Source organism: Ochlerotatus camptorhynchus, unplaced genomic scaffold, assembly GCF_037179485.1.
Source record: "Ochlerotatus camptorhynchus isolate MF236.1 unplaced genomic scaffold, CSIRO-AGI_Acam_v1.1 ptg000015l, whole genome shotgun sequence".
In the NCBI taxonomy this organism is placed as follows: Eukaryota; Metazoa; Arthropoda; class Insecta; order Diptera; family Culicidae; genus Ochlerotatus; species Ochlerotatus camptorhynchus.
The window spans coordinates 2,975,081-2,987,676 of NW_027040507.1; the positions used below are offsets into that span (position 1 = coordinate 2,975,081).

At 40.6% G+C, this 12,596-nt stretch overlaps 1 protein-coding gene across 1 annotated transcript; it reads left to right on the top strand.

Annotated features, from left to right (window-relative positions):
- The first annotated feature begins 506 nt into the window (after positions 1 to 506).
- Positions 507 to 2,353, top strand: LOC135701712 (facilitated trehalose transporter Tret1-like). The gene is made up of 5 exons (XM_065222572.1): positions 507 to 568; positions 629 to 859; positions 928 to 1,226; positions 1,341 to 1,616; positions 1,787 to 2,353. The coding sequence occupies exons 1-5, from the start codon at positions 517 to 519 to the stop codon at positions 2,351 to 2,353; spliced, it is 1,425 nt and encodes a 474-aa protein (XP_065078644.1). The 5' UTR covers positions 507 to 516.
- The last annotated feature ends 10,243 nt before the right edge of the window (positions 2,354 to 12,596 follow it).

The following is a 12,596-nucleotide window of genomic DNA, read 5'->3' on the forward strand; positions in this document are numbered from 1 at the left end:
GATTTTGTAAATTTAAAAGTCTCAATGGTTTTAAATACTCAAAAAAATTGCATTTTTCATGAGATTTATTTAAAAAATATATACATATATTGAAAATATTGAGATATTTCAGTTTGCATACTTTTTATTAAATTTTTACTAAAAGGTATTAAAACCAATTACCGTGTATATTTTTTCCAGAATTTCTTTACTTTTTTACACAACTTTGTCTCAGACGTCACTTCAATTAGAAGATACGTTTTGGCTACAATTTATTGAAAAATGACAAAGATGCCATTTTGAAAATACAAGATCCAAAATGGCCAATTTAATGCAAAAATGTGAATCATTGCTCATAACACATAATTATGCAATGCTCCTTGCAAATCGGAGAAGGTCGAGTCTTAAATTTATATTGCTTATCCTATTCGGCCTGGAACAGATCAATTGAGAGTAGTTCGACTATCAGCGCAAAAAAAAAGAAAATATCTTCATTGCTAAGTGTGTTCACGAGTGGGAAGGTTCAAGCTATCAATTATGCAGAGCGAGCAGCCTCATTATCGGAAGCAGTACCTTGCCGCTGTGATAGGTGCGTTTAGTTTGTGATTTTTTCAAGTATGTGGTCCCGTAATCAGACTCGTACTTGCAGCAACGCTGGGAGCGTTTTCGATTGGAACTATCTTCGGATGGAGTTCCCCGGTGGAGCTCGGGTTGGTGAAAAATAGTGAAGCGGGATTCGACATTCGAGAGTCTCAATTTGCATGGATTGTTTCGTTGATGGGTCTCGGTGGCGCCGCCATAAGTCTACCCATAGGTCTGATTGTGCCAACCTTCGGTGCCAGGAATACACTGCTGATGTCTGTTCTGCCAACGGTGCTTGGTGCGATTATGCAACGGGATTTGCCGAGAGTCATAAATTCATAACTATATTCCGGGCAATCATTTCAGGTTGGATTTGCATCATATGGGCGAACAATGTGGTAATGATGCTGGTGGGCCGTTTGTTGACCGGCTTTGGAGCGGGTGCATTCTGTATGGTCGTCCCGATCTACATAGGGGAAATGGCATCCAAAGAGATCCGTGGCACCGTAGGTAGCTTCTTTCAGCAGATGATTAATTTAGGCTTAGTCTCTACGTATGCCCTGGGACTGCGGCTGGATGTATTCTGGCTCAGCGTTGCCTGTGGACTCGTCCCGGTGTTGTATGGAGTGCTATTTTTCTTCATGCCAAATACGCCAACATTTTTGGTAAGCTTCATCGTTTTAAATTGGATCTTATTTCAGGATTTCAAGATGAAACAGCCTCGAATATTTAGTTGTTTGTTTGTTCCTATATTTCCATCCAACGTTTTTGTCCGTCAGGTTCACCGAAAGCAAGAGTCTGAGGCCATCGCTGCAATACACTGGTTACGAGGATCGCATTTTGATGCAAGCTTGGAAATCAACGATATCCAAAGTCAGCGGCATCAGCTCATGGCAGTCGGTGACGATGGTTTTTCCCACAATAAAATGTCCGTTTGGAAGTCCTTTCGTCAACCAGCGACTGTTCGAGCTCTGGTCATCATGCTGGGAATAATGTTCTTCATGCAGGCTTCCGGTGTTAATGCAGTGCTGTTCTACTCCACCTCGATTTTCCAGGTATGTACTTATAAGGTTTGCTTGTGAAGAAGCAGAATTATTTATTTCGATAATCTTGTCTGAATCCAGTACCGCGATGGTGTCACCTATGCGTGCACGTAATTGCAAATTTCCACTAACGAACGAATCCTCTACGTTTCCAATAACTACCACGGTGCTCAACGAAATAGGAGGCCAACGTTGCTGGTGAACCGGAACTGGCAACCATCATTATGGGAGGCATGCAAGTGTTTGGAACCCTCCTGTCCTCGCTGGTGGTGGATCGCCTAGGTCGACGAGTTCTCCTACTGACATCGGGCAGCGTCATGTGCGTCAGTGTGCTTACGCTAGGAGTCTACCAACTGCTGCTCTCCGATGACTCAAGCCAGGTGGCCTCCCGTGCCGGGTGGCTTCCCATCGCAGCACTGTGCCTCTATGTGACGCTTTTCTCTGTCGGATTTGGACCCGTGCCGTGGCTTATGTTGGGCGAAATATTCGCATCGGACGTAAAAGGACCGGCCAGTGCTTTGGCAAACATGACTAGCTTTGCCATGTCGTTCGTCCTGTCGTTGCTGTTCCCCTTGGCTCGGCAGTCGATCGGCAATGGAGCAACGTTTATTATTTTCTCCGGTTTTAGCGCTCTGTCAGTGGTATTTGTAGCGTTTGTTGTGCCGGAAACGAAAGGTAAGTCTTTGAATGAAATACAACGCATGCTGGCAGACAGCGGCATCGGAATAACCTGCCGGGGCAATAAATAAAGACTCGAAAATGACATTGTGTTTGTTGAACTGTTTGAGAACGAAAACATATCTTTATCGATACAAGATTGTTGGAATGGTTTTAAAGCTAGATGTATGTTTTTTTTTCAAGTCCAGTTAATACAATTTTAATCTCATTAAAGATTTGAATGGAAAGGTATGATATTGCTTGAACTACTAGTTTAAAGCAATATTGGGCCAAGGTTTCAAAACCACCAAACTACGTTCGGAGTGTAGCTTGATCCGTCGGGTAGGTTGAGTGCTTCGGGTGGGATATCACTCTCCCTAGTTCTGAGAATCACAGTCGTTGGTCGTCATCAGTCGCTAGCTGTACTCATAAAAATCATTTCTTCTACACTCAACTTAGCTGAAAATGTAGACAACCTCAATAGATCGACCGATTACCTGCATTCATTTGGAGGATCAATAATTGGGAAGACTTCCTCTACCCGATGGTGTTGTCGATTTGCTTTGGCGAGCCTTAACTTTCTAGAAATCATCGAAAGATGTCATTGTTTACAAAAGCTGTAACGCCCTAATTCCAGCTATATCTAGTAATTGCAAAATGATTATTTTCATTTTATACAAATAGGGGAAATGACTCTAATTTATTCATTTATTTATATATTTATTTATTTGTAATTCATCTGACATATGTGGTCTTAATGAATATGGGAATACATTTTCAAAACAGCTACAAAATTAACAAACTAGTAATTCTATTTTTAAAACGACCAGAAGTTTCGCCGAACTCAAAGAGATCCTCCACCACCGAAAAAGCTCGAATCATCGACGATATTGGTTCATTATATTCAAACAAAGTACGGTGAAATCTGTCCTGTAGTAGTGACCGCTGCCGAAGAGGACGTTGAGCAGCACGGAAGTCCAACATAGAAAGTAGCCGGGGAAAATCGACTTCACCATTTAGAAACTCCGCCACGAATGTCACCTGTTGTAGTCTTCGCCTTCTTTCAAGGGTGTCCATTAGACTGATGCAAAATTTGACTTTTTTGCTCCACAGTTCATCGTCTTCTAGTGTTTTTCCATATTGAGCTGTGAAACAGTTCGATAGCCATGCTTATAGAAAATTTTCTAAGCTACAACTTTGCTGAAAATCGTTTCTATGTAAAACGAGACAGGAAAAAGTTATTAATTATTTAAGAGATTGGTAAACTTATGACATGATCAAGCAGCTGCTCTGTAGGCAAAAAAAGTTGCAGTGTGACATAGTAGCCATGATTTTTGTGTCCTATTCAACGCCACAGAAACACCAATGTTGCCTGCTGAGCAGTTGATTGAGCATGATCATAAGACATCAGCGCATTGAACCATTGATAACTTTTGATCCTTACATTTAATCAAAAAGTGATCTTCAGAAAAGTTGTAGCTGGGAAAATTTTCTGCAAGTACAGTTGAAAGTTTTTGACAAAGACCGATATGGTGAATTATTAAATATAAATGAACAAAAATCTTGGTTTTACCATAGTAATTCCCATACAAACTTCAAATCGTTTGTGCCATCTCAGTTTCTCACCAAATGGGTTCAAATTTTGAGAGGTTAGTCAGGATCCGATTTGGAATCGTTTAAGTATTGTGGACCGAAAATTTCAAATTTTGCATCACTCTAGTGTCCATGCCCAACAGTCTACATCGATCGGGATAGGCAGGGAGATTCAACAGATCGCGCCAAGGTAGATGACGTAGTGCTAGCCGGATGAATCGTCGCTGGACACGTTCAATCCTTAAGGTCCAGGAAACTTCATTTGGAGTCCAAACAACAGAAGCGGTTTCGAGAATTGGCCGTACCAGCGCGCAATACAAGGATTTCAAGCAATATGGATCCGTAAAATCCTTTGCAATTTTCGAAATAAAGCCCAACTGTCGATTCGCCTTGGCAATTATCGAAGTCTAGTGAGAATTGAACGTCAGTTTTGGATCCAGCACAACTCCGAGATCAGTAATCACTTCAACTCGTTTAAGTGAAGTACCCTTGATGCGATAATCGAACAATATCGGTTGTTTTGAACGATGAAAGGTCATAACAGAGCACTTCGGTACGCTAATAATTAACTTGTTCCGATGGCACCAGTCAGAAAATAGGTCTAGAAGATGTTGCAAACGGTGGCAATCTTCAGTTGAGCGAATAACCAAATATATTTTCAGGTCATCGGCGTAGATGATCACGCAGTCCAAGCCTAATTTCGAAGCAACGTCGTTGAAAAACAGTGTGAACAATAATGGTCCCAAGTTGCTTCCTTGGGGAACACCGGATGTATTGCAGAAGGTCGAAGAAACACAGGAGTCAAATTTAACGCGGAGTTTCCTTCCCGTTAGGTAAGAGTTCAGCCAAGACACTAGCTTAGAGCATGATCCGAGACGTGACAGTTTGGCCAACAGCACATTGTGATCGATCTTGTCGAAAGCCGCCTTCAACTTGAACCTTGCTTTTCATAGCAGTTATGCAAGTGTTGGTGAAGCTTAGTAGATTCGTCGTGACCGATCTTCCAGGCATAAAACCGTGTTGAATGGTAGAAATATAGCTGTGCGACTGGCGTAGAATCATATCGCTGACAATTATTTCAAACAGCTTTGACGCAGCTGATAAGCTCGTTATTCCTCTGTAGTTCCTGACGTTTTTCTTGTCACCATTTTTGAAGACGGGAAACATAAATGACTGCTTCCATACCTCAGGAAAAACCCCTTCATCGAGTGACCGGGTGAAAATTGCAGACAGTGGCTCAGCTAAGTCAACAGCACAGCGGCAAAACAAAATTGATGGTATACCGTCGGGACCAGCAGAAAGCAAACTTTTCAACTTTTTGGCAGCAGATATGATCATTGGAGGAGTAACTACGAATGTCGACAGACTAATGAAGTCCATGGGAATGTCTAAAGCAGCAGACTCAGCTTCGATTTCAGAGGCAGGAGTTTGGTCAAACACAGAAAATTTCGCTTCGACGTCGTCAAAAATCACGTTGATCGGTACAGATGAACTTTTCCGCTTACTATTGACGAACTTCCAAAAGCTTTTTGGATTTCTCCGAAGATTAGTCAGCACTCTCATGACATGAGCCTTGTACAAAGCTGAATTCAAATTGCGATACGCCTTACTAGCACGTTGGAATCCAAGCTTGCTGTCAGACGACTGTAGAGCACGATGCTTACGTTGTTTGGCATTTTTCTCACGTTTCAACTTTCGCAGCAGTGGCGTACTCCAGGCAGGCGAAAATGGACGTCTAGTGGGTGGAACATTCCTCTGCAACCACTGTTGAATAATAGAGCAGAAGTTTGAAGCCATTTCATTAACATCCTCACAATTCAGACAAGCCCAGTCAATCGTAGAAAGGTACTCTCGAAGCATGCCGTAGTCAATCTTGCCAAAATCAAGAGTAGGCTCACAGTCAGCATGGTGCGGATCATCAATCTGGCACCTGGCTTGAACGGGAAGGATGGTGCAAATCTATAGGCAACAGTGCAACAGCAGCCTCATTTACGGTTACCCCACAGTTGGTCGAACAAAACACTAGATCAAGCGTTCGATCAGAATGGTTACGAATCCAGTTAGCTTGATACAAATTCAAAAAATCCATCAATCAAAGCAGCACTTACTGGAGGTACAGTTGCCGTTGCAGCCAGAAACACTTCGCCGTCTGCATTCTGCAACCACTGTAGGCGGGGCTGGTTGTAATCACCACATATCAGCACCTGGTCATCAAACGAAGCGCTGTCACACAGTTCACGCACGGAGGCCACATGTTCATCTATCAGCTCTGCATCACGGCTACGGTCAGGAGGGATGTACACAGCAACCAATCAGTAATCGATTACGACCAATAACAGCATCACCGTGGTTCACCGTGGCGCGTCTGAACTTGAATACAACGGTAACGGTGATGGACTGCAATCAGTACACCTCCGAAGCTCGGTTTATCACTATTCCTGCGGCAGCGATCACAGCGAAATACGGTGAACGATGATCCGAAAATTTGAAGAGAATCGATGCAGTCATTTGATCCAGTCTCTGTCAGTATGATGATGCCGTAATTGCGCTCCATAACAGCCAAAAGCAAGTCGTAAATTTTAGTCCTAACACCTCGGACGTTCTGGTAGTAAAGCCAAACACGATCGACTGGGGATACACCAGGCTGCAACATAAAACGGTTGAATGTCTGAGGAGACGAATTTACAAAACAATACTCGCCTGTGATGGGAACCCTAGGGTTTCAACCGTCCGCAGTACAGAGCTCCAAATTGGTGTTCGATCGTTGTTCACTGGCTAGTTCAAAGTTTGGCGAGAGTTTTTTTGGCTGGTCCACAATTTCCCTAATGTAGGCCTATGGATCTAAGATTGGGTCCATCGCTAAAAATATGCTATTTATCAATCTTATCTAGATGAACGCGTCATTGAGACGGTACTAATGGATATTTTTGGTCACCATTGAAAATTTAGTCGATTGCTGAATTTATGTATGGGCCCAAATTAGGGGCATTACACCCATTTCTCCTACATCGCTGACGAAAGTGTTGTGTTGATTGTTACACACAGATCGATAGAAAATTATTGCCTCATGCTGAATTGATGATAATATCGAGGTTTTAGAAACTGGAGTTGACAATATTCAAAATATCCACACCTTCAGAGCATAAGACACCAGAATCATAAATAAATTGCGTTCCTTACATTTAATCGAAAAGCCTTTGGCAAGGTTGTACCTGTAAAAATTTCCAATATGCATACCCAAGTAACATTTAAAGTTTTATGAAAGCAGTTCTTGTTGTTCGCTCTAAGAAAGTTGGGTTGGACGAGTTTTCCACTTCCATCTTATGAATCGCGTTGTATGCTAATTAATTTAGATGAGCTCAAAAAGCGAAGAGAGTTCGCAATGATTGCTTTTATAAACGATGTGATTTCGCAAAGAGTTAACAGTCCAGAGATTTTGGAAAATATCAATTTTTATGCTCCCACTCGCTCACTGCGGAATAGAAATTTGTTTAGCATCAACAATCAAAGAACAGACTATGCCAAAAACAGCCCATTGAATAGAATGATGTCTTGCTATAATACATACTGTGAATATATTGACATAACAATGAATAAAAGTACGCTTAAAAAAACTTTCTTCACGAGGTTAGCTAGGCATCAATAATAAAATATAAATGCTATGCAAGTAATTGAAGTAAAATTGTAACAATTAGCGTTTAAGTAAAACTGTAAAACGGTCTACACTGATTGACGACTAATAAATAAACTAAATTTTACTGAAATCGACTTCCCTTCGGTCGTTAGCATCGCTTGAATTTTTCCTTCAACTTCGTTTATCCTTCGAGATATCCTTGTCATAAATTTGCTTTTTATTCACTATGAGGATCCATCCTTGAAGTTCAATTTGTAAACAGAGGAGATTTTATGATACACTTTTAAAAGCCCAACAGGCAACAATATAGGCCTTTTGCTTTCATTTAAAACCTAATGGTTGTACGACTGCTTTTATAATGATAGAACAGGTTTATAGAGTATTTCATCAAGACATTAATAAAACATTGGTAATGAAGTTTATGATTGATTTATAGAATAGTTTTATCGTGGGATTGAGAACTACTTTAAATTTAATTTTAAAACAAGACAATTTTTTACCTCTTGCCAGACTGTGAAAGGTTTTTAAAACAGCAAAAAGGTGAACTAATAAGCAGGAACGTTTTACACTGTGAAATGCTGTATTTAAACTAAATGTATTATTCATTTCCATTATAAAACCATCATAAATCAGAGTGAATGCCAAATGATTGTAGAATTGTTACTTGGGTAGGTTTAATTTTTTAACGCAGAGCAATATGGGGAATTGTTAGATGAATATGAACATGATAATTAACTAACCTTCAAGGTGCAGCATACAGCGGCACCGGTGGTTTAGTGGTAAGCATGATTGCCTCTCACCCCAGCAGGCCTGGGTTTAATCCCAGTCGGCGCCGCCGGGATGTTCTGATTGATTGATTGATTGATTCACCTTTATCAAGGAGACTTTCAGCCTGACGCTGGTTTGCCTCCAAACCGGGATGTTCTGAGGCATAACATCTCTGATCACGCCTAGAAAGTTGGCGGAAGTAAAGCCGTTGGTCCCCGGTTCATGAGTTGATGGGTCGATAGGTAGGGTCCAGGTGTGAGAGGTGCCTCCCTGGTGTCGGTAGCATTAGTGCTCAGCACGGAAAACAAACCAAGGAAAAAAAAAGGTGCGGCATAGCATAGCAAACCATGATGAATTTTCAGTTCATTCGTAGCTAGAAAAATTGTTTCGATTGAATGTTCAGAACGAACTTTTTCCCCATAGGTTGAGCAAAAGTTCTATTCAGAAATGAGACAAAAATTTGCAATTTAATTCCAGCTTCCTGGTGACGTATCCAAATTCCGATACTCCTAAAATCATCTTCAATATAAACGCAAATAAAATTACCCCTTCACTGTTGATTTTTTTTTTTCTTGTACGCCCCAAATTTGGCACAAGTGTTGTAATTTATTATCCCGAAACACACTTTTGCCTATTCGTTAAAAATACTCTGTCGCGGTGTCCCTAGTAGAATAAAATTAATATAAAAAATAAGTATCGCTGAAACTAGCAAATTGTCCATGAAATAAGATAGCTGGTTGTACATTTTTAAATCATAGTTTACAATTTAAGGGGTAAACAGCTCAAAAACATTATCCTTTTACTTCTTCTCATTCTCATTCTTCTCGTTCGAATTCAGGTAAATGTTGTTCATTTGTCAACTTGTCATTTTTAACTTAGTTCACCCATTTTTGGGTAGGTTCAGTTTTGACCGATCTGTGTGGATCCTATTCAAATTTAGGTAGTTTTAAAATAGCATGCAGAACAGTCATTCAGCTATACAAAGTGTCAAAAGATTTCATGGCGGTGTGATCTCGTGCTGTTTTTGAGAAAACCGAGTTTAAATCCACAATAGTACGTATTTTCATAGAACCTTCGATTTTATTTTCTGACAGTTTCACAAATACAGCTATACTCTTTGCGCAGCGTATGCAGCAACAACCTGTGTAATCAGTAAAAGCAGTATTTCGTTGACATATCACCATGGATCAAATTCCAATTGCGGTTCGAGTTGAGAAGGAAGGAAAACAAATAGCACAGGCTATTGTATCAGTTTCAAAGACTTCCGACTTCAAATCAATTGTTGATCGAGTGATGGGTGGAACGCTGGACAAAAAAGAGAAGATCGACAAAATATTTACTGGGAGCATGCATCATATTGATCTATTCGAGATCGATCCATCAACAATTCTGCAGGATGCTGTGATTGCTATTGGAGCTTGCACCAAAATTTTGTGTCGACTAAAACCAACATTTGATCCCCCTAAACAACCTGTAAACGCGTTTCACCACATGATGAAAAGTGCCGCTGCTGTTGATTATCTTGAAAAGAAGGAAGAAAGAGACGGTCGTGTCGTGCTCACGTCGCTTGTTCGCCATCTTCAAACGTCCGTAGTTTTCGAATATAACCAACTGAATGATCTCACATGAACAGTTCTACCTTGATGATACAGCCATCCACGCGACATTACTCCATTTTCTTTTCGTGATTCTCTCGCTATCTCCCTCTGCCTACAAGATTTGCGTGCGGGGCTCTCACACACTATCGCAGCACAAGAATCTCCTGTTCTCTTTAAAACGGTATCGACAATTGATTCTCTCCGGCTTTCTTTCTCACTCCCAACCTATTCTCCCAATTCCATTATTTAGACCGAAGTTTCTGCATCATGACTCCACGCTCCACGAGCTTGTTACTGTTCGGCCTTCGTGCCGGATTTCCAGTAGTCCTATCTGTTCGAGCAAGAGCTCGACTCTCGATTTCGAACTAAGATCTGTGCGATATGTTTGAATATTTTGCATTCGAAGAGTTGCACACTTGTATCATTTTATTCATATAATTCTGATATACACTCTAACCACTACAGGTCGGTCTGAACTTTACAACTGTGTTGTACAGTATTTGGTATTTGGCGTCCAAGAAGGCAGGATTCAGCCAGCTCCAAAACGATGAAATGTAGGGGTTCATGAATGTAATTGTATCGGCGGTATGGTACCTAGATGGCCAATCAGAAAAAAAATTGCATCGGCGTCAGTTGTACCACAGGTACCGAAAAGTTTTTGCTTCACTCCAAAAGATAGGGAAACATTCCGTGTAATTTTTCATGGCAATGAGAAGAAGAAAACAGTACCTCGAATGATGCGGACTGATATAATCGACATATTTGAACGCAGACGGAATGTGCGTTACGAAGATCATGAAAACGAAAGGTTGGTAGGAAGTTCTGATGGACGTACAAGGATTGCGTGACACATTCGCCGGATACATCAACTATCTGAATCAAACCGAAGATCGACTAGAAAGTCAAACCGTTCATCAATGTACTCTCCTAGAGAATCGGTCTCTCTAGACAGTAACGGCTAATTCATCGAGGTCATCGTTGACGAAGCTGATGTACAAGGACCTGGAGCAGCAGCTAACCGTGGAGGAACCGTACACTCCTGTGAATGTAATTCTTTTTGCAGCTTCCGAACGCAAGGCACGATATAAATATATCCAAGGTGTAATTTTCGATTGTGATGTCCAAGTTTACCGTTCGTTCAAGTCAAATGCTACATTTATATGGAGATTACCTTGTTCTAATTAACGGTCTGAAATAAAGTTATCAAACACAATCGTTCGATTAGAAAGTGATATCGTTTATCGCGTGAAAGCCGATAAATGCAGAAGAGCAAGAGAACTTTTTGGCGGAACAGCGTCGTGGACTGAGAAAAAGCTGGAGGAGTTTTTATTGTTGTCTGCAGGTAGTTAATTTGGTATTGAATGCAACCAACTTTTATTAATCATTTTGTCTTAAATTTCAGATGATGAAGATGTGGATAAAGGAGGCAAAAAAAAGTAGGCGGGTCTGTGCCTAGGGACACGAACGGAAGCTTGACGTAGGACCTCTAGTGGACGGAGCAAATGTGAACATTTTGTTCTTTTAATTGATCAATCATCAATTATCTTAACTTAACTTTCCGTTTTTTATTTGTAAGCGTATCAAATGTGTGGTATTTATTTCAAAGAGAAAGTTGATTAAGAGAATCCAAGGGACTGTCAACTTGAGTATTTTCGATTCATCTACCCGACTTTAAAAGGTGTATTTTGAATTGTTTTGTTATTTATGAATTTTTAAGTTTTGTGCATTTTGGTATTAAAGTGTATTCAATTCATCCCTCACAGGATTTCCTTCCGAATTATATGAATGGGACGGGGCGGAAAGTATCGTTTGTGCAGAATATGTAAAAAGGAGGGACTTCGAGAGATAGAACTCGTGAGAGCTAATTTTCTCACAAATTTGATTTTATTGGCTTTCTGTGGACTGAATATACACCCAAAGCGAATTATTCCCACTTCTCTCAAATTCTATATGGATTTTTAACACTTCCTACCAGCGTGTTCTGGAAAATGGTCGGACGATGATTAATATCACCAATACATTCGGGTCTACAATTCCACACCTTATATAGAGACCAGGTTGAGCCTTGATAGCTATCTGCTTGCGGGAAATGATGACCTTGACAAATGTCCAAATAATACTCTTAACAAATTTATGGTGGTCCTGAAAAGGACCGTTTTGTAGTGATGGTTGTGTAATGCTGAGCTGAGCACGACGAGCTACTGATTCAGATCCTAGCCTAGCGGTGGGACTTCTTCCTCCTTCTCTATGGTTGCTCATATGAGCTCTGCAGCTCGCTGCTTGCAGGCAGCCTTTCGTTGTTGTTGTTGTTGAAAGCACTCCTGCTGCAGCTGCTGCTACTGGACTGGACACCACCACTTACGGTGATTGAAGGAGCATTTTTAAGTCTGTGTTATTGAATGTGCTGTTTTCAGACATTCGGTGATAATTTTGATCACCATTGCAACAGTTGGACATTTGGTATTTTTCAATAGTGACCTATTGAAAATTAACTAAGTGTTCATTTTAGCAGATTGGTAGATAAATTTTCAATCGTTTGGTTTGTTTAGAATTAAAATCTATCTGCTATTGGTCGAAACCTGACCTCTTTTCGTAATGCTGTGCATTTTATTTTATTTTTAAATTGCGTGGATCCTGTGGAGATCTATCTAGCCCTGATGTATGTGTTGGTAGAGGGAAAAATGTTAACTTTGCGGGAGACGATGTCTTAACACTCGAAGAAATATTGTGAAATATAAAGTA